The sequence below is a fragment of the Epinephelus moara genome, chromosome 3 (genome assembly GCF_006386435.1).
Source record: "Epinephelus moara isolate mb chromosome 3, YSFRI_EMoa_1.0, whole genome shotgun sequence".
NCBI lineage: Eukaryota > Metazoa > Chordata > Actinopteri > Perciformes > Serranidae > Epinephelus > Epinephelus moara.
This window is the reverse complement of record NC_065508.1, coordinates 39,998,176-40,021,406: the sequence shown is the minus strand read 5'-3', so window position 1 is coordinate 40,021,406 and position 23,231 is coordinate 39,998,176. Positions and strand designations below refer to the sequence as shown.

The 23,231-nt window shown below is 39.6% G+C and overlaps 1 protein-coding gene across 2 annotated transcripts in view; it reads right to left on the bottom strand.

Annotated features, from left to right (window-relative positions):
- Positions 1–23,231, bottom strand: part of LOC126384670 (glucose-6-phosphate exchanger SLC37A4-like) — a 67,324-nt gene that overhangs the window by 10,958 nt on the left and 33,135 nt on the right. The window contains exons 2-4 of one of the 2 annotated variants that reach the window (XM_050035846.1): positions 19,981–20,140; positions 17,385–17,617; positions 8,855–9,101 (exon numbers count right to left, since the gene is read on the bottom strand). In XM_050035846.1, coding sequence (XP_049891803.1) covers positions 8,855–9,101; positions 17,385–17,617; positions 19,981–20,128 — 628 coding nt within the window. In that variant the 5' untranslated portion in view covers positions 20,129–20,140. Of the gene's footprint in view, positions 1–8,854; positions 9,102–17,384; positions 17,618–19,980; positions 20,442–23,231 lie in introns of both variants that reach the window. The other variant, XM_050035856.1, reaches the window with a different exon arrangement.

The window sequence follows — 23,231 nt, the reverse complement described above, 5'->3', positions numbered from 1 at the left end:
GTTGCCAGTAGGTGGCGCTATGGCGGTGATTCAAAATTCCTCTGTAGATGTGTTCAGGGCTGGACTGTCATCATATGTGTGAAGTTTTGGCAAGATATTCCCACGTGGAGTCAAGTTACAGCACCGTTTATCATCATGGCGAAACATCAAAGTTCGCCGCCAGGCCGTGGCCACGCCCTTCGACGAAAACTCACGGTTTCCACAATAAAGCATCATCAACGTCTTATGACTTTTTTGTGGATCTGGTCAAGTCTGTAGGAGATGTACATTAAAGTCTAAAACATGACATTTCCCATTGCCAGTAGGGGGCGCTATGTTTATCTCTAATTATTGACATGTAGATGTGTTCAGGGCGGGACTGTCATCAATCCTGTGAAGTTTGGCCAAAATTGGACCATGTATGCTGGAGTTATAAACTAATTCCTGTTTAGTGGCGAGACACCTAACTTTGACGCCATCCCACGGTCACACGCATTGACGAAAACTCAAGATTTTGATAACTTTTCATCTTCAAGGTCTTGGGATGGGACAGACCAAGGTCTGAAGTCGATCAGATGAAATCTCTAGGACTAGTTTGTTCATTTAGGACCCCTGGAAATGGCCAAAAATGCACAGTAAATTCAAAATGGCCGACTTCCTGTTGGGTTTAGAGCATGCCTCCAAGAGGCTTTTTTGTACGTCTCTGGGCGTTACATAAGCCTGCCGAGTTTCATACATGTAGGTTAACTAGCTTCAGGGGCTGTTTCCTCAAACTTTTGTAGGGGGTGCTACTGAGCCATTTTTTGGAACCCGCACACGAGACCCTTAAAATATCAAATTTTTCACCAGTTCTGAGATGTGTGCAAAGTTTCATGAGCTTTCGGGTATGTTAAGCCTCCCAAAAAGGCAATTCATTTGGAGGAANCGCGATTACAATAGGGTCCTACGCGGACGACTTCGTCATTGCTGGGGCCCTAATAAATAATAATAAACAGCGCGATTACAATAGGGTCCTCACGGACGACTTCGTCGTCGCTCGGGCCCTAATAAACAGCTCGATTTCAATAGGGTCCTCGGACGACTTCGTCGTCGCTCGGGCCCTAATAATCATTCGAAAAACAATGGGGACCTCGCAGGTCTGTGACCTGCTCGGGCCCTAATAATAATAATAATAATAATAAACAGCGCAATTTCAATAGGGTCCTCGGACAACTTCGTCGTTGCTTGGGCCCTAATAATAATTTAAAAAAAAAAAAATAATAATAATAAACAGTGCGATTACAATAGGGTCCTACGCGGACGACTTCGTCGCTGCTCGGGCCCTAATAATACAATTTGTTTGGAATAACATTGACCCCAACAAGTTAAACCTACAAAAATTGCAGAAAATCAGCAAACACATGAATTTTAGTTGGATTAATTTTTAACAAAGATTAAATAAGGTGAGCACTTTAATTTATTGGGCTACAGTTGCAACATGCAGCTTACTATCAGGTCATTCAAAACAACTGAAAGCCATGGACACAACAAATGTCATACTTACTCTTACATCAGTATGGTTAATTGTAACTATTTAACTATTAAATGAACGTAATAATTAGGTTGTCATATTGTCAGATGTATTCTATTATATTTCTAGAATACAGGTAAACGCAATATTACACTATTGTACTGGCAACATAAAGAAGTAGACTTGGAGTTCTCCGTTTTTGTTAACAAGTTTTTATTCCAGATATCCATATAAATCTCAAAAGTAGAAAAAAAAGAGAAAAAAATGGAAAAACAGTAAAATAATTTGTTATAAAATGTAAGAAAATGGTATAAAATGTCAACCACTGTTTGCCAAATCCCAAGATGCAACCTAAAATGTCTTGTTTTGTCCCAAACAAATATCATTAAACATTACTGTTACATGTAGAAGTATATGATCTCAAACAGATACTTCTCATCAACATACCATGAAAATGAACTGCTTTTTCTGTATGGTTTTTCAGGTGCCTCTGGATCGCACTCTCATTTTTGGTTTTAAATTTGGGGCAGAGAGGAAACCCAAACTCGGATGGTGAAAGGGTTGTGTGCCCCAGACTGGCTTTGTCACTCAAAATAGAGGGGTGCAACTGAAAAAAGGAGGTCAATCAACATTGATAGCTGGAAAACATATTGCACATCAACCATATTTTACCGATCTGAAGGACTCATGGTGGGGGAGGCACTACAGCTATTTATGTATCCACGTGTATGTGCACTAGTGCTCTGCATTACTAAAACATAATACAAATGTATTTTTTGCAGACACCCGGGGCTTTGTTGCTATTAATGAGAGTACATTTTTTATTTATTTATTTCATTGGTATTGTTTTTAAATTCATATTCTGGTTATTATAATGGTTTTACATGCCCTTTTTGATCCTGCACTTTGATATGACGCACTGATGGCACTTTACCTTTTTACTGTTATTATGTTACTGTGTCTGACCTGTTTGTCTGTTTTGTGTGGATGAAGCCAAATCACTTAAACTGTGAACCAAATCTACCTTCGGGTACAAATAAAGTTACCTTACCTTACCTTATGTATACGTTATTTATCTGAACCGGTTAAACCTCGGGGGTCGCTCATGACGACTCTCGTTACTATTTTTAGAATATCTCCAGAAAAAAAAAAGATGTATAGAACTTGATTGAGCAGTACAGGGTTGAGGTTATACAAGCATTAATACACAAGGAGACCAGGCGAACCAAAAATTGTAAAAAATGGCTTGTGTGCAGTGAGTGTGTGCACAGATGTTTTACACCACAACACACCAAAAAGCAGAGGAACACATATTAACCCCGCTGCAAACTACACATCTAAATTAACCAACACATCAAGCGAGGGCAGTAATAGTCTCTGACCAACATTAACACTCTTTATACACAGACATTGATGAAGGGGAACACAACAGACCTTGAGCAGCTAACGTTAAGTTAATGCCAATCATGCCCTTGTTTTTACACAACAAATGTAGCTAAACCCACCATCTGGTAATTTGTGCATGCCGAGATTCCCGACATAGAAGTCCCCCTAATTATTTGATACATTACGCAGAATTGCATCTTACAGAACATAACACACGTGTTTAAAGATAATGAAGATGGCGGCGTGTGTAAAGACTGCGGCTTGGTACTCTGTGCTAGTGCTAGCTACTAGCTAGTACTGCTAGTGCTAAGTACCGAACAGAATTTTGTTGAACAATGTACAGTGACAATAAAGTTGTCTAATTCTAATAATTAAAAGACTTGGTCCCTTACCGTTCTTTCTCTTACTTGTGCGTGTATTGTTCGTATTCTTCTCTTCTTTTTCTTCTGCAAATAATATACATAAAGAAGACCAACTTCTGCTAGGGACTGTGGATATCCATCCCATCCCTTGTCTGCCATCTTGTCTGCAGTTGGGTCCCTCTCTTTTCAAAGGCATATAGCCCAGCAAATGGCACCATTTTTCATTATATGTGTTTTGTTTTGTTTTTTACACAGGTATTATTCTAAGGTACAATTTGTAAGAGAGCTTGCTCTCTCTTTGGGCCCCTTTACCTCATGGGCCCCAGTGAAACCACCCTACCCGCACTGTCTATATTTACGCCCCCTGCTTCTGAGTGTATGCTTTTTTTTTTTTTAATCCAAGCTTCCAACTCTGATAATGTTCTTGCAAACTCTGGCATACTAGCAGCTCAAAGCTGTGTGACTGAGGCGACATGATAGCTGTTTGTCACTCGGAAGTGATCAAGCAGGTTGCGCTGAAACTTTGCAAATAAATTTTACTTTCGTCTTGATCTGTCCCAGAGTCGGCCTATTAGGTATGTGAGCTTTGTGCTAAAAGAAATATATGTAAAATATAAGAAATGTAAAGATAAAAAATCAAAGATAAAAATTAAAAATGTATCTTCGTATAAAAATGTTTAAGTGCATATTTTTATTGTAGGAAAAATGCCAAATGTAAATAGGTAACAATTGTAGGCGGACTGTATAATTAAAGAAATTGTACATACTCAGAGAAAGACGCTCTGGACAGAGATAGTTATCCTATTTGCCTTAGAGGAGAAGCTTTTTTAAGAAGTCTCTCTGTTTTGAACTTGTAGCTACACAGGCATTGGGGTATGGAAGCAGAAATTGTCCATAAGTCAGTAAGAGATCTGAGCTGCATTTCTTAAAACCCTTTGTCACCCAACGATGGCCCTATATCCACTTAGAAGAACACAATTTTTGGAGTTTAGGCATCTCTGACAACTATGCCTGAGATGTAATTACTGTTTGTGATTGGCTCAAGGGTTTTAGTTTAAAGCTACAACAGGTAAGTTTTATAAAAAAATATAACTTTGTGTCATATTTGCTGACACTGTCACTGTATCCTGACAGAAGTAGCCTACATAAAACAGATAATCTTTGAAAAAAAAATCAGGTTCCCTTGGCTCGCATGTAGTGTTCCTAATGGTATTTGCAAGAATCCACAAACAAAAACAACCAATCAGAGTCAGGAGTCTCTAACGTAATGTCAATCATGTCAGCATTTTTGCCTATGCAAATTGAAAATAATGTGGGTTGCACAGGGTAGTATACACAGTAAAATCAGACTATCAGCGTTTACATAGGTTACTTAGTGACTTTGTAATAAGCTTCTGCCACCAGGGACGAATTTTCGCGGAAAAAATCTGCTTTACAGCAGGAAATGTGTCATGTATTGCCAAACTGGTCGGTCAGCCAATCAGGGACTGGAGCTGGTCCTTATGAGGAACTGGCCGTGGCATGAGATAGTTGAGTCAGGAGCACAATGGCAGACGGACAAAGTTTGGAGATAAGTGAAAAACGGCCTCCCAAAAGAAAACGAGCTAATCTGTCTGAGGAGGCGAGGATGCACAAAAAGGAGAGTGATAAAAGAAGAAGAAAAGGAAGAGTAAACCTCAGTCAGGCGTTCAAGAGATGGAGGGAGCTCCATGACCAAAGAGGCTTCAGAACTGATGTCCAGCTAGCTTTCTTTCTAATGGATCAGTAAGTAACACGGCTAAATGTTAGCTAGCCGAGAGAGGACTGTACTGTACGGGCTGCTAGTTCATTCCTAGCTGGCCAGCATAGCAAATCGCCGCAACCGGGGACCAGGTACCTAGGTAATAATATTGATGCCAGTTGTAACATTTGAATGTTTTAGTAGTGAGTGTGTGTGTGTGAGAATGTATAGTGAGCCGGTGACTGTTGACAAATAACTCCGCTGTGCGTCGGGGTTCCATTCCCCTGTTGGGAGTTATTTTTAAACAGTCACCGGCTCACTATACATTATCCCTTACGTGTCTACTGTTGTTTGAACTGATACTGTGCATATTGGTATCATTTACTGTGAGTTGTTTGTACTGGTACTGTGCATTCTGGTATAATTATTTGCATTACTATTTGTGTTTTTCTTCAGATAAATCTGATAATTGTTGCTCGGTCTCTTGACTCATTTATTTAGTAGAGTGTCCACACACTTACTCATTCTACATACACATAGAGGTATACTGGTGGCTTTACAGCCTACATTTTATTGATTATCTCTGATCCCCATGGTCAATTTGTCTTTGCGACAGTGCGAGCAACACCACTGACGCTAGGTGGCGCCAAGCTAAAAAAAAAACGAATCCTATCTGTTGCCTCTTTAATGCTCCTGTTTTGTCTTTCTGTCACAGAAGAGGTTTTAATTTTTATGAGGTTGTTATGCATAACTCCTCTTTGTTTAATTTTAGATTTAGATAATTTAGGTGGTCGGGGGACAGACACCGTTTGTATAAAACTATGGGTGGGTAACTGCTCTAGAAGCTCAGATAAGCTTGTAAGACTTAGACTCTGAGTCCTGGTCTCAACTCTGGGTTGTCAGGGTTTTGAATTACTAATAAACTTGGCCAGGTTCCTATATATGAGAGCAGCTCCATTCAAAGTGGGGTGAATGCCGTCTCTCCTAGTAAGACCAGATTTTCCCCAGAAAGTCTGCCAATGATTAACGAAACCCACATTGTTTGCTGGACACCACATTGACAGCCAGCAATTAAATGATGACATGCAGCTAAACATGTCATCAGTGGTCAGATTTGGGAGGGGTCCAGAGAAACCTACGGAGTCCAACATAGTTTTTGCGTATTCATACACCGAGGCAACATTAATTTTAGTGACCTCCGATTGGCGTAATCAGGTGTCATTGCCGCCGACGTGAATAACGATCTTACTAAATCTACGTTTAGCCTTAGCCAGCAGTTTTAAATTTGACTCAATGTCGCCTGCTCTGGCCCCATTTGACTATGGCCGCTGGTGTTGCTAACTTCACGTTTCTCAGAATAGAGCTGCCAGTAATCAGAGCTTTCTCCTCAGTGGGTGTGTCGCTGAGTGGGGAAAAGCAGTTAGAAACATGAACAGGCTGGTGAACCGTGGGCTTTGGCTTGGAGCTACACTTCTCCCGGACAGTTACCCAGCCTCCTGGCTGCACAGGGGTCACCGCTAGCAGAGGCTATGCTATGTGGCTCCGCACCGGCTACAGGGAACTGGCTAACTACCGCAGCTACTGAATGATTTTCCATGGTGTGTAGCAAATAAGCTACACTTGTTACAATTACCATTGTCGCTAAAGGAGGCAGAGGCATAGCTAAACATCTGGCACACTGAGCAAGAAAGAGCAGAAGGAGAAGCCATCGCTAACTGTTAAGCTAATGTAGCTAACAGGGCTAATAACGTGCAAACAACAACTAAGAGATTAGCAAGAAAGTCGTAAAAAAGAGGAGGGCTATAAGTGCTTAAACAGAACTAGTGTGGGTTAAGACTTGAATTAGATGTTAAGCAACTGAAGTGAGGAAAAAACAGAAAGCAAGCTGGTAGAGTTCGCTTGAGCAGCACAGAGACGATGGGCCTGTCCCATTGATCACACTTACGCACTTGGACACTTGACGTGTGCATCCATGTGCTTAGTGTAAGTGCGCAAGTGTATTCCATTTCTACGATGACCAAAAGTGCAGTGCGCTTAATTTGTACCCACACTTACGGTAAGACCGCATCTGAGCGGTATTTGGCCAAGTATAAATCTCACAATGCATCACCAGCTGGTGGAGTTCCGCCAATAAACTAAAGAAGGAGAAGCTGGTGAAGTCTGCCCACTATAGTTCAGTGAGTCTGCCATCATCGGGATTTCGACTGAGATGCCGCCGAAGAAATTTCAATGTAAAAAAAATGTTTTATAAATTTAACTTTATATCATCAATCAATCAATCAATTTTATTTATAAAGCCCAATATCACAAATCACAATTTGCCTCACAGGGCTTTACAGCATACGACATCCTTCTGTCCTTTGGACCCTCACAGCGGATAAGGAAAAACTCCCCCAAAAAAACCTTTAACGGGGGAAAAAACGGTAGAAACCTCAGGAAGAGCAACTGAGGAGGGATCCCTCTTCCAGGACGGACAGACGTGCAATAGATGTCGTACATCATAGTCCCGTTCATATCATAGCGTCATAATGGTACATGTTAGGAAGCTTTGTTAATGTGTCTGTGGTGAGGAAATTCACATAAAGCTTTGCCCTGGAACTATTTACTCACGACAGAATTTATCTGAAATAGGGACCACAGAACAAATTTTCCAATTCATTAAGTTAAGAACGGAAAACAATTAACTGTTTACCAGGGCTAAAAATACTGCAGCTGATGGATACAGGTGAGTAGTTTGCTCCATCATTTCTTTTGATTGATGAATTTATTTCGAACATGACAACTATTACAAAACAGTAGTTAACTTATGTAATCCTACCCCTTTCATTCACTAATTAATAATCTTTAACTTTCCTTTAGATATCCAACGTAGTGTTATATATGCCAGCATATTAATTGACTTCCTTAAATGCATGTAATGGAAATATTTAATGAGAGGGTATTCTTTACTGTTACTGCCATGAGAATGATGTGGTCAGGAATGATGCTCTTGCATTAGCCATCTTTGAAGAAGATGTTTAGACCATTTGTGTACTGAAATAAGTGAAAAAATAACTAAATAAATAAATAATGGTAGAAATAATGGCCTTGATGTATAGGACAGGCAGAGCGTACTTGCTGTAGCTCTGGTTGAGGGTGAGAGGCTGCCAGCAAATAGTTTGTTGGGCACAGGGAAACGGAGATCTGTGTGGGTACATGAGACCATAAAAAGAGGGTGGATCACTAGGAGTACCACCAGTTGGTCCAGGAGCTTCACCTCCACAATGGCCACTTCCTGGCGTATTTTAGGATGACTTGGGGGCAGTTTGACAACCTGCTGTCTATCGTCAGGCTGTACAGCTCTAGGTATCCAGCAACCACTACCACCTGTTTCTCCTCCATTGTTTAACAACTGTAAACTTGTTGTCATGACCACCACCCAAAAGCAAATCATCTGATTGAACGATGGGAAAAAAGTGGAGATGGCCTGGGGCGTGTTTCCACTCTGAGTTTAAGATTTTTCAACTCGAGGAGTTCAGAGCATTCTAGCAAAAATGCCAGGCGTCTAGAGTGCTGAAACATGAGGCGTGTAACAACGCAAAAACAGTGAACAAAAGCTTCATTCTCATTAAAAACAATTACAAAAGGCCGCCTCCAGCTACTAAAATGCTTTCTCTTTAATCAGGGCCTGAAGAGGTACTTGGGTCTGTGGAAGTTACCAGAAGTTGTCATACATACTGATCACATATATCATAACTTTGGATGTTGGGGCACACTCATTGCTAAGATGTTATAACCAAAAGGGAGTTAACATGGCACCATGTGATTGACATGCTTTGAGGTTACCATTCTCAGCTACACAGGGAGTGGCCTATATATCAACTGTAATCCACTGACTCACCAACTCTATTTACTTACCTCCCTTAGCCCCCTTATTGGCTGCTGCCTCGATGCTAGGCAGGCCCACATTTTTTGGCTCATTCTTTACAAACACCAAACAAATAAATGAGAAAGCAGCACAGATAATGCCTGACATAGTCAGGATATTCCTCCAGGTGTAGTACTGCAGAAGCACTGTGACCAGGATTGGTCCCAGACTTCCAGCTAGGTTCATACTGCAGGACAGCACAGACCACCATGTTCCAAACTGGGAGGGCTCAAACCACTGTTTGAAAAGAGACACAGGAGAAAACAAAGCAGAGCAGAGTAAATATTTCTAAATTCCTACAATGCAGGCAGAGAATGCAGACTTACTTTTCCTTCACATGGATGTTTACCACTATCATATATTGTAACATCTACGGTTACTTTCCATGTTGCACTTTCCTGAAGAAACCCACAAGTCATGTTCCAAAGCAAGCTTATTCACATCATTTAATTATCTTTCAGAGAGGGGAGGCAAGACTTCAATTTACAGCACTCTCTTTTGAGAACAACACTGTTCAGATTCTTCTTATATTTTACTGCTGGCACATGCAGTCACGCACCTTCATGATGTACTACAGCTGAAGGCAGCAATAAACATTTGCGACAGCATACCTAACAGAGGAACCAGTAACTCGAGAAGCCACGAGGCAAACACTTAAAGCAGCCCACAAGCTGATTGAACACTGTGTTGATCCAAATATTGTGGATGCCAAGCCGTGAAACAGGAGCTGCACAACTGCAGCAAACTGGTTAAAACTTAAAGTTATGAAAAATAATTCACCAAATAAGAAAAAACATTTAGTCAAAATAGTTTTTCTTTTGTAAAGATCTAATGAGGACAGTCTATAAATACTTTCTCCTGCAATCTGATCCCTTTCACTCATTGCATATATTCCAAGGCCTATTTATTCCTAGGCCTATTACCTTTTGAACACTCCTACTTTTAAGCCAGCTTCTCACAAGCTTCAAGTTGTCTCTAAGCATAGAATAGCTGAATGTGTTACGGTTTGCTCAAAGAGTATATGCTTTCCAAGTTCTGCCTATAATATATACCATTCACAAGATCTTTACGATCCAAAAGCTATTTGTGAATGAGCCCTTGCAGATTGTTAGCAAGGGACCGTGTACTTTGCGGCCATTCGTTATTCGTTTTGAAGTAGGTAAACAAAAAAAGGGAAACAATCCTATTTTCCTTTTTCGTTTTGAAGTAGGTAAACAAAAAACAGGAAACAATCCTATTTTCCTTTTTCGTTTTGATGTAGGTAAACAAAAAACGGGAAACGAGTCGTCTCCTGTTTCTCGTTTGGAAATTGGAAATTGAAAAACTAAAAACAAGTCTTTACCTGATTTTCTATTATGTGTTTATTAACCACAAGTTGGGAAATAAAATACGACCGTAATTCTTTTAAGCAAACTTGCTTTGCCTTAACCCGGAAACCATTCTTATTCTTATTCTTCTCCTTCTTTGTTTGCAATGGCAGACTAGACTACGGCGCATTGCTGACCCCTGCTGATACTACTGGTATGCTGCGCTTGTGCCGTGCCCCGTTACAGCAGCCTACAAGCATGCTGTGTCAATAAATCAGCTCAGACACTGTTAGAAATGTAGTATTTAGCCTAATAACATCATGCTACAGCAGTAATAAGCGCTGCAACCGTCATATCTAACTTCACTGTCTGCCCGTGTGCTCAGAAGCACACAAAAAATGCATTTTTGAGTAATTTCCGAGAAGTTATGATAAAAAATTACATATAGGACTGACAACCTCTCCAATGTCTCATGTCAATTAATTAACACTATTTGTCGGCTATTTATAATGTAGGGATGCCCCGATCCGATATTCGGATTGGTATTGGTCGCCGATATTAGCAAAAAACGGGCATCGGCATCGGATCGGACTGCATGGAAAAATGCCGATCCATGAACTCCGATCCAGTTTTTCACAGAATCCGTGCCAGGTTTTCCGGCCAGCCCAGCGCTCCCTGATTCAAGCAGTCCATTCCAGTGATCCGCTCCAGCTCTTACTATCAATCCACCAGGCCAGCATGCAGNCTTGTGTTGATTCATTTTCTATTTATTAAGGGGCCAAAGCAGCCAAAGCAAACCAGCTATATTTTTTATTTAATGTTAATGTTCAAGTTTAAAGTTTGTTTATTTAACCCTGTTAACAATAAACAGGTCAGTTTCTCATACCAACTGTTGTGGATCATTCTAACTAACCTGATTAAGTAGTTGCTCTTTGCTTGATCAAACCTTTTCTAACATGACTGACAACAAAATAAGTGAATATGTATAATACATGCTTGGATCGGATCGGTATCGGTATCGGACAAAACTCAAGGCTGTAATATCGGTATCGGATAGGAAGTGAAAAAGCTGGATCGGGACATCCCTATTATAATGTTTATTTTTTGTTTGTTTTTTTGTTTTGTTTTTTTGCTGCTGCGCTGCTGCTGCGCCGTGTCTCCAGTTGAAAGTGGTGATTTGCTAAATACATTCTACAATAATAAATTACATTAACTTTTGGTCTATAATATTGTTGACTATATTACGCATTTTAATAAAAAAAAACTTAAGAATAAAAGAAATAAACACCAAAATAATTAGTGGAAACTTTTTTTTATTGATAATAATAATAATAAGACGAAAATTAAGTAGGCTGTGTGTGACTTATGTGCTGATGAAGTGGTGGGTGATCAATGTGCCTGACATCGATTAATTTAGAGTTTCAGCACCGCGGTAGTGGCCAGCTCCTGTTAAGATATAAACAGAATGAAAGCGGACAAGGTAAATACAGAACTTGTCTTGAGAAATAACTTTCAAATTGAATCAGAGATTAAATGCATTTTCAATAGAGGCAACTTTTTAAATTAGGCTTTTGCTTTCTTTTCACTTTCTGCATCCATTTAAGATTTTACTTGAGATCACTCTTTAAGAAACTCTTAACAAGAGCTGGCCACTACCGCGGTGCTGAAACTAAATCAATCGATGTCAGGCACATCGATCACCCACCACCTCAGCAGCGCATAAGTCACACACAGCCTACTTATTTTTCGTCTTATTATTAGGCTATTTTTCTTCCGCCAGATTTCGGTGTGTAACTTGTGCCACAGCTTGGAGCGCACACAGGGTCTTCATAAAACATATAGATTCAAGATTCAATATGCACAGTAAGGACACGCGTTTCCCTGCAGAATGAAATTCGTTCTTTTCTGTCACCAATTAATGCTAAACAATAATCTGAAGTATAAAATAGATAAAAATATATACGGTGCGCACTGTTTTAACATCTCCTTGCTTAGTGTAATATTAATGTGACTGCCGTGGCTGGATCTGTGAGCGTTTGGTCGCTAAGAAGACTGTTAAGAGTGGGTCAGCTCAATCTTACAACTCCTTCTTAGTGAAAGATCTTCTTAAGCTAAGAGCGATCTGGGAAACACCATTATCATGTCAACATGAAGGAAAAAGAATTCAGTCATATTTTATTTCCCGACTTGTGGTTAAAAAACGCATAATAGAAAATCAGGTAAAGACTTGTTTTTCGTTTTTCGATTTCCAATTTCCAAACGAGAAACGGGAGACGACTCGTTTCCTGTTTTTTGTTTACCCACATCAAAACGAAAAAGGAAAATAGGATTGTTTCCCGTTTTTTGTTTACCTACTTCAAAACGAAAAAGGAAAATAGGATCGTTTCCCGTTTTTTGTTTACCTACTTCAAAACGAATAAGGAATGGCCGCAAAGTACACAGACCTAGCAAGCCCTGTATGTTCTCAAAATACCACCACTGCCAATATCACCACTTTGAACTTGCACAATCAGTGTCTCATAGAGGCTGATATCTCCTCAAGCCAGATAGTGCTACCTTTGGCCCAAAAGTCTGCACTGTCTGACAGCAAGGACAGGATTTCTCCAAACACTTCCAACAACCAAGAGACAGGAGCACTATCTCTCACAGCACTATCTCTCACAGAACAGAAGGAAAACAAAGACAATATGTCTGGCAGCGGGTGACTCTCACTCCAGGGTTACACCAAGCAGCAACCTCCAGAGCTGAAAAATGAGGCCAATGCAGAAGTGCCAAACACTACAGTCCCTCAGACTGCCACTTGAGGCTGGCTCCAGAAGCGAATTAATACCTATAGACCTCCATGTTAAAATGCCAAACTTTACAGCAGAAATTAACATGTTTACAGCCATGGTATACAGAGCTCCTTGTCTGTATTCTGAATTTTTGTTTGTATTGAGTATAGTCCTTAAATCAGATTAAATTTTTATTGTGGGTAATTTAAATGTTCATGTGGACAACAATTATGCTGCATTTATCTCATTATTAGATTCAACTGGCTTCAGTCAGGTTGTAGCTACATAAACCCACTCACTGTTTTAACCACACCCTCAGTCTTGTTCTAAATTGAAGACTTAATAGTCCTTCCCAAGAATCCCTCTTCATCAGACTATTTGATGTATTTGATTTCGTATTACTCGATTACACGCCACTTGGCAAAAGCTACTATACTAGATGTCTATCTGATATTGCTGTGGCTAAATTTAAGGAGGTGAATCCATTGGCTTTAAATTAAATAAGTTTAATTCTTAGGTAACACTTCTTTATTAGATATGATCAATGTTTCTTTATTAACAGGTTACAAACCAATCTTTTAAAGTAGCTGTAACTAAAACTCTTATATCATTTTTCATGTTTTGATAACTATTGTTATAATTGTTTGTTATATGGATTACTGTCACACTTCTACTTTTCTTTCCCCGTTCAAAGGGTATGTTGGAGAGGGAGTTTTTCCTTAACTGCTATTAGGGATAAAGGGATGTCGTGTGCTGAGCCCTCTGAGGTAAATTTATGGAGTTACATTTGTTTCTTTATTATTCAATCAAACAGAGTAGGTTTTGCAATCAAAAAAAAAGATTTGAGAGCAAAAGTATCAATATTGCAAGTAAAAAATGATTGATTAAAAAATGCAGATCCTAAAGTTTTGTTTGCAAATCCCAAAGTTTTGTTTGCAAATCCTAAAGTTTTATTTGCGAGTCATTTTTTTTCGTTTGCAAGTCAAAACGTTTTGCGAGTAAAAAGTTGAACCTGGTGGGCGAGGCCTAAGCTAGGCCAGTCTCAATCGGAATGACAGCTTGCAAAGCAATTTTTTTTTTCTTCTCTCGGTTTATTGGCAGATTGCAAACAATTTAAAGGTGCATATCGCCACCTACTGTACAAGAGTGTGCAACATCATGTCATTTAGCCTGTTTCTTAAATTCTACTCATTAGCCTAGTACGCTTGCAGAGCAACATGGGAGTTCTGTAGTTCACGTGGAATTCAGTGCGGGAGCTGTGGCGAAAACCAATTCTGAAACCGAAGTTTTTCGGGCTGCGGTTTCAGAAAAAAAATTCGTCCACACAAGTGGTGTGATAAAAAAAATATGATATCCACACGAAACTGCAAAACCTGCTACCAAGTGATGTAATACTCATGCCAAAGCACTTGGTGGCGATGTAACTGCTAACGGAAAGGCCATTTTAACCAATCAGAAGTCAGAGTCAATACCAGAATAGGGAAGTGCGGAAAATAAAAACAACCCGATCCACATAAATAGCGCGATCTAATTCAACAACAGAGGCGCCTGAACGGCCAAATACACTACCACGAAAGCAGCGACGGGCTTGCCAACGGAGGTCCGACCCAGCTGGATCCAGAACCTCCGTTGGCAGGCTCGTCGCCCGTAGTGTATTTGGGGTAGCAAGCAACAGGAGCAGCCTCCTTCGTTGGTCGTTGGGTCGAGCAGCTGGATATGCCATCCAATGAGAGCAGATAGCACGCTCACAAATAAAGTTAGTGTGACATATAGGGTATTGATGTGTATCTACCCGCTCAATTGTGACATTATTTTATGCATATGATATCGATTTTGTATCTTTACAGATACCATACAGATACCCCTCATTCAATTTCAAGCATAACTGACTTTGAGTAAAGGCATGAGAGCAAATCTGGGTATATAAATGGGTGGTTTGCGCTGCATTCTTCAGTTGGCAGTTACATCTAGAGTAAAGCTACTGAAGACCAGCAAAATCACTGTTTGTTTTCATTTATTTTTCAGGTGGGTAAATGTCACCTAAGCACCTTCAGATTTTAGTAGTGTACCCTTAATAGATCATTTGTTTATAGCTTATAGTTTGTATTGTGCTTCGTGATATTGTTTGAGGGAACTGTAACATAAGGTAACTGCATACGAGTGGATGCAACCGTCACTAATGCTAGCGTAGTTCCTCAGGGATTTAAGCTGTTATTACTGTAATTTTGACAATCTAACCTGTGACAGCACATTAGCTAAGGTTGTAAGGACTGTAACTGTTGGTAGCTGTTGTTGATTTTGTTTAAATATGTTGAATTATAATTTTATGGGTTATTGTTTGTCGGACAATTGAGCTAAGCTAGCTAAGCTAGCTAACGCTAACGTCAGCTGTCACTTGTTGCAATAGCAAAGGTAAACATTCACATACGGGCTAAGTGCAGAGTGAAGAATCAAGCTTCATTGTAAATATAGTTAAGATACATTGTATTTAACACAGGATGTGGGATTTAAGTAGTTTGTAAACTTTTAGAAAAGAGCTATTTACCGTCGCTCTGACGTCAAACAATGGAGACAGGTAATGAAATACTACGGTTATCCTATCTACACGCAACCGCTGGCACCGGAATCTTCCAAAAACTTCACCCTGGACTCCAAAGAATCGCGGTTTCGGAGGCCCAAAAGTGCGGTTGCGTGTGGCCAAACAGCCAAATCGCATAGAATAATACACGGTTTCAGAAGTACACGGGTCCGTGTGGACTAGGCCTAATAGTAGCAAGAATGTTTTATTTGAACTGGTGCATGTAGATTGCTTTTGTTTAGCCAGGGAAGAACTATTCAACAGCGTAATGGTCAGTACCGTCGATGCCCCGGGGAGTAGCAGTAATGCCGACTGTCGAGCGTTTCCAGTGGGAGAGAGGGAATCGTGGGTGTGGCCCGCTCTGTATGTAGCCACGTCAAACCGACCAATAGAAACTCTTCTCTCATCCATCAGCGTAGGCCCCGCCCATTAAGTGCAGTTGAACTTGCAAGCAAAACTTTAACTTGCAAGCAAAGAGGACTGATCTGCAAGCAAAACTTTAAGTTGCAAGCAAAGAGGACTGATTTGCAAGCAAAACTTTTTAACTCGCAAGCAAAGAGGACTGATTTGCAAGCAAAACTTTTTAACTCGCAAGCAAAGAGGACAGATCTGCAAGCAAAACTTTTTAACTCGCAAGCAAAGAGGACTGATCTGCAAGCAAAAGTCTTTAACTTGCAAGCAAAGAGGACTGATTTATAAGCAAAATGATCATGCGTTTTTACTTACAAACTTGATTTTTGATTGAAGTTCAAGAAATATGCTCTCAAAACCGTTTTATATGATTGCAACAAAAAGACACAAAGATACCTCCATATATATTGTGATTTGTGATATAGGGCTTTCTAAAAATTTAATTGAACTCAATAGGTGAGTCATTACAGGATAGAGGTGTCACAAAACTGGAGTCACTTGAATTAGAGCTCGGAGATATGGCTGCATATGTAGCCTATTAAAAAGATATTTAAGTCCCAAAATAATTATCTTGGCTCATAATTGAGTCTAAAAATGCATTGAGGGAGGCCTAACGTGGAAATGACAATGATTTTATCTGTTTCCAGTATTTTGTGGGATTATAGATTTTCAATAATATTCTGACTTGAATATCTAATTTTAGATTGTGCATTTATTTCTCATAACTATAAAGGCAGTCCAGTCAGCAAGGGAGTTAGTGGATCTAGCTTTGGCCCAGGAGGCATTCCTTCCCCTGATCAGGTTAGAAAGTTCCTCTGTGAAACAAGGGTTGTTCCTCCCAGAAATCCTTGCAAGTCCACATAAAGGATTGTAAAAATATTTCTAAGTATACTTAACATCATGGATTATACTTACTGTGACATCTTAATGAGATCACTTATATTGTTATAAAAAGAAATGTTTTATGTTATATTGTTGTTATAACATAGAATGTCTTACGTTTAACGTTATAACATATTGTTTTAAACATGTTTGAATAAGGAAACAGTGTGCAGAGAAGGATAAATTGAGAAATGTTGATTAAAATATGATTTGATTGTTCCACTTCATGCATCGGTTGAGACATGGTGAGACTGCGCTGTTATTGAGCGCGGTGGATGATACTGTGCCAAGTATGCATACTGTAGGCCTACACCAAGAGGAATTCTAACAATTCCCTTTTAAAATTAGCAGGGGAAGGCATGTGGAAACAGCAGTGTCTAATGGATTTTTGTTGGCAGGGACTGATAAAGTGATAATGTTACTTTTCAAAAGTGTAATGAGCCATAAATTACATTTTTTTGAGTGATAAGCCTAATCCTGGTGCTGTGAGTGGGACTTTTATTAGATCTGAACATTACACTGAATGAGTAATCTGTGTTGCATCAGGTGGCCGAAAGGATGGAATTACCTTGCGCAGCACTTTCCCACATGGAGGCCAGCCACAGCCTTGTCCCAGGCCATTGATGAACCAAAGCAGAGAGAACATGGAGACAGTGGAGGACCAGGAGAAAGCTACGTTAATGCCCCCCACCAAGAAGAGGCCGATGGAGAAGAGCCAGCGGGCACTGATCTTGTCCGACAACACGCCGCTGATGAATTTACTGATGGCATAGGCCATGGTCTGGCTGCTGGTGATCAGACCTGCAGAGAGACCATGAAGGTCAGTATTAATGTAAAGATTATATAAAAGGAAACACAAGCTGTAGCTTTGTACATATGCAATTTAAGAATTTGAGAGAGGTTTTCTTTGAAGAAATAAATAATGCATATCCTGAAATTATCTATCTTACTGATGCTCAGAAAGTGCCCTTTCTATGTAGGGAGAAAAGCCAGTGTCCAATAGTAGCTGCAAACTATGTTGAGTAATGCCACACACACTAAGAGAAAGCTCTGTAGTAACTGTATCTATGGGGTAAAAGAATATGGTACAGATGCTGCTGTGTTAGCTTGTGCTAACTGGGTTGGGAGTAGTGCTGCATGATTAATCTAATCGCAATTGCAATCGCGATTTCAGGCTGTGCGATTACATAACCGCGTAAAAGGCTGCGATTTGCGTAACTCCAACTTGTGATAGATGTCAGCAATCTCCTGCAAACTTAATACACACACTCTGGAATTGTCCATCCCTATATAATTATTGGACTGAGATTTCTAATACCCTGTCAGAGGTAGTTGGGGAAAAAATAAAGCCAAATGCTCTGAGTGCACTATTTGGGGTTGCCCCCCCTTCCCTCACTAAGTCTAAAAAGGATGTACTTGCTTTTGCTACCCTGCTAGCCAGAAGATTAATTGTAATTAATTGGAAATCAACAATACCGCCCTGTCATGCCCGCTGGATTAGAGACACCCTTTATTTTCTTAAGATGGAGAAAATCAGACTGTCTTTAACTGGCTGCGCTAGTAACTTTGGGAAATTATGGGGCCCATTCCTTCAATTCGTTAAGAAGACAGATCTTCCACTCACCCCTGACTGACACGACTGAAGCTGCTTAGAGAGACTTGTAGATATTTTGTTTCGGTTGTGATGAGGGTTATATGCCGCTACTCTGACTTGGGATGTCTGTTGCTATCTCTATTGCAGTTTACTATTATCTGACTGATGTGCCTGTGTTCCTCTTATCTCTTTTTTTTTATTTATTCATTTTTATTTTTTATTCACTTTTTATCCTTTTATTTTTTGTAATTGTCTATTTCTGTCCTAGTCCTACTTTTTAATTAATCTATTTAATTATTTTTATTGTGGTTGTTCTAAGTTTTATATAAATTGTTCGGATATGCAGCGATACTTCAGTGACCACTTTCTTTTTCTGTTGTTTTTCTTAAAAGGAAAAAATGTATACTTAACTCTTTGTAAATGTCNAAAGACGTGCTGTGTAAAAGTTTAAAAGTTAAAGTCGCCACGTCCCGCGGCAACACGACCAATCTATATCAACACTTGAGACAGCACAGCACAGGGAAAAGTAGGAAGAGTGCATGCGAGAGAAAGCCGAGCCGTGTAATGTTAAAGACAAAGAGACAACTGAAAGCCGCCAGAGCCTCATAAAACAACATCCAAGCACAGTTAAGCAAACATTTGTGAGTGTCACAGGGAGATCATGGACTCCATAACAAATGAAAAATTGAGCAATCTGCTGTGTGAGCAGCGTGTTTGACTGTGCTCAGTCTGTTGATGGTCATTGACACACTGTCTGTCCATAACAATAACTAGGTCAGTGCCCCCCTAATATAATGTAGGGGAAACACTGAATCAAGCAAAAAGATTCATGATACTATTTATTTATTATATTTTATTGTAATTATATTGTAATCGCAATCGGAAATCGCGATATTGTCCACCATAATCACAATCGCACATTTTTATCAAATCATGCAGCACTAGTTAGGAGGATTACCTGTGTAACACAAAAGTTTGCTGATGTGATACTGCAGGGAATCAAACCCCGAGCACTCAACCCCCCCACCCCTACCCACTGAGCTAACCATCACAAACAAACAGTTTACATGACATTAGAGAAAATTGTTGTGCTAGACAGAATAAAGCAAGACTTTTAAAATACATGTGCACATGTTAATCCGACCAAAATCATACTAAATCAAAAAGAGAAGAAAAGAAAAAGTAAAGTATACAGCATGTACGTAATGTACAGTGCTGTAAAGTTGTCCACCATTGTCCCAGTTTGCCGCTAGCTAACTGTAGCTAACTTGTTTGTCGATTGTTTGGTCTGTGACGTAACAGGTCAACCAGAAAAAGGTCTAATACTAACAAGCTGCAAGGGGGCATATCGCCACCTATCGTAGCTGGACATACTTTTGTCAATAAATCGGTTCTCCTGCCGTGATTGTATACTGGGACAAGGACAGTACTCCAATTAAATTAAATTAAGTTGCCTAGTTGAGCTATAATTGTAGCTCGACTTAACTGTGCATGTAAACGTACTGACTGAGTGCACAATAGCCTCACTGTAGACCTAATGGCCTAATGGCTGACATTGCTAATTACTTACCCAGGTCATCTTTGTCCAGTTCAATCTCATCCATCACAGAGGGCATGACAAAGGAGAAGGTCTTCCTGTTAAAGAAGTACAGCGCGTAGCCAATGAACATGCAGAGGAAGATGGTTGCACGGTAGTAGCCATAGCTCGAAGCCCCCATTGTTGCAGTCGACTGAACAAAAACAAAAGACACACAACTTTAGGGGTAATGAGGACAAAAAATTATTACGTCCTCAGTTTTTCCTTTGGTGAAGTCTTGTGTTTGGGTCCTCCGGCATCTAGATTATAGCCAATCGAGTTGAGAACTGCACTGGGATGATGGGGATATGAAACAAGATGTAGCATTGGCTGGACAGCACTGATTAAATCTTTTCCATGAGGAGTAACACTCTTCATGCAGGCTGGACGCTCAGTCTGTCCATGAGGCTGCTGCTTGAAATGTCAAGTACAGAGGAAGGAAACGTTACACCGACCTGAAAATGAAAGCAAAGTAATAAATACCAGGAGTATTCGAAAACTGTAGATATTTTACACATACTATGGACGCTTAGTTTTAATGGGCAAATAAATGAGGCGTCCCTGAGAGCTCAATGCACTGCAAATTAAGAAAACACATTTAACTAGACAACACAAGAAAATGAATAAACATTTTTACCAACTTGGCAGCACATGGGAGCATTTAGAAAACATTCGCCAATTTGCTGATACGACAAGGCATTTACACTGTAAGAAACTCACAACACAATAGACAAAACAACAAAACTCTTTCCTGTGAATACTAAAAAGTGATGCACATGGCTGGGATATGCTTGGGGTACAGCCCAAGGTTTTAATTTGATATTTTCTCGCTCCTTGATCCTTCCTTGAACTGTAAGTCGTTTTGGTGCACCTTTTTTCGAAAACCATCCCAAAGCTCTTCTTCTAATGCACTGAGGAACGTGGAGCAAGGAGGGATCTCTGAGGAGCGAGGATAGACAAGAGCAGCCTTCACGCAAGTCTTTAAACAGCCAAAACGCCCCGCAAACATTTAGCCCAATAAAAAAAGTACCTACAGATACTACTAATGAATAAATCACATAAGATCATTCTGCACCTCGAGACAGGACATATTATAGATTCAGAGTCTGTTAAACAGAGAGAAAACATTGTTCCTCTGTCAGTGATAACTGTGTGCCTTTATTAATAGTAGCTAGGGTTGCAGTGGTATACTGGTTTTAAGTGATAAAGTGATATGAAAGTTGACGGCTATCATACTGTGCACATTTACACAACCCTAACACTAGCAGTGCACATGTGACACAAACTCCATTGAAGTTACAGTCTCAACAGCTGTTAAAGACGACTGAAAGCTGATCCAGCTGTGATCTGCTGCCGCCATCATTAGATGATAGCCATCGCTTCACCTGATGCTTTTGAACAAAGGATGTCTCATTTCTCGTAAAATATATTACATATTTCCTCGATTCTTCTATTCTCACATAGTTTCCTTGCATTTCTCCTAAAGGCTCATTTATGCTCAGTGTTAGATACGGAGATGGGGTCTTGTGTCTGTAGCCTTTGCTCATTTTGTCTGTATTTGTGCACGTTTTTTTTTTTTTAAAAAAGGTTAATTTATACTCCCTTTACATACAAAAACAGATGACTGTAATAACGGAAACGTCAGTATCCTCATACTTCCATACATCCTTTATGTTGGCAAAGATACAGCCAATAGATGGCAATAGAAGGCGGAGTCAAAAGTTTAACACAACAACAAATGAGGCAACAGTGGAGGAGGTCATAATATTGTACCTTTAAACAGAGGCAGCATTGTAGACGGTGGAGGTCTGTGAGGCCATTAAATAAATTGCAACATGTGGACGGAGGATCCTTTTCACTATATTCCTTTCCACCATTATTTAAATTTCTACATCATCTCCTACAGTCATATCACACTTGAACTAGGCTCAGTGTCAGAAATTAGCAAGGGCCATGGGCCATTTGGCCCGCAATTTATCCAAGAATGCCCCCAAAAGCCATGTTCCGGGGGCCAAAATTGCCCCCAAGTTTTTGAAACAACTATATGTATTTATATTTTTAACAGTATTACAATCTGACATTAAAGTATAATTTTATTTTCATTAAATTAATTTACCGTCACGTCTACAACTCATTTTCCAGACATAATCAACGAGATTGCACTGATTACGTGAGAGTAATCTGACAGAGAAGGGGAGGGGGCTTTGCCGTACCATAAGTATAGATTAACCATTTCTTGGGTGATCTGTATCTACACAATGAAAAATTAAGGTAGAATGAATGTTAAATTTTAAATTAACTTACTTCCAGGATTGCATCTAAGGAATTTATAGTAATTTGGCCTTTTTAACAGTAAAAGTAACGTAATGTGGTGAAACATTAGTACTGCTATCAGTAGATTAATGGTTAAATCATCACATTTAAACTGGTTGAATTATAGGAAATCTGAGTGATATTTTGCAACCATAACTTTATGTAACCCATTATTTATTTCATTTAGTGGTTTCTACTGAAGAGTGACGACACTATCTTAGTTGGTTTTCCTTTTCATGTGCTTATTGTTAGAACATAATTACAATTTTTTGATGGCCCCCAAACATTTCGAAAATGCCCCCATTTTTTAGACCGTGGGGGCCAAAATTGCCCCCAAAATATTTTGTTAATTTCATACCCTGACTAGGCTACACTGCCTCCATGATCTCAAGTGGTTCTGCTCAGTTTTGTCTATACCTGTAAACTTTAAGAAAGTGATTTGATTTGATTTATTTATTTCGAACATTTAAAAAAAATAAAATATCTTGTAGAAAAAAAAAACCACAGACAAAACAATTAATAATGAACAAACTAATCTATCACTAATCAAACTGTTACATACATACCCGCTCCTTTGCATTTATAACCCCACATTTACATCACTTCACTTCTTTATAGCCAATATTACCCCATATATAATACAAACAGGAGAATACAAGATGATAAAAAACACAACAAAAAACAACAACAGTATCACCCTGAGTGTGTTTTACCTTCCCTCTAATCATTTTTGTACCTTATGAAAATACTGTCTTTGTACCTCATTTTAAACTGTCTGTTATCTTTACTTTGTTTGACTTCTTCACCCAGTGCATTCCACAAAATCACCCCACAAACTGATATGCACATACTTTTCAGAGTGGTGCGAAAACGACCTCAAATTTAATTTTCCTCTTAAGTTATACCCCCCCCCCCCCCCCCCCCCCCCCCCA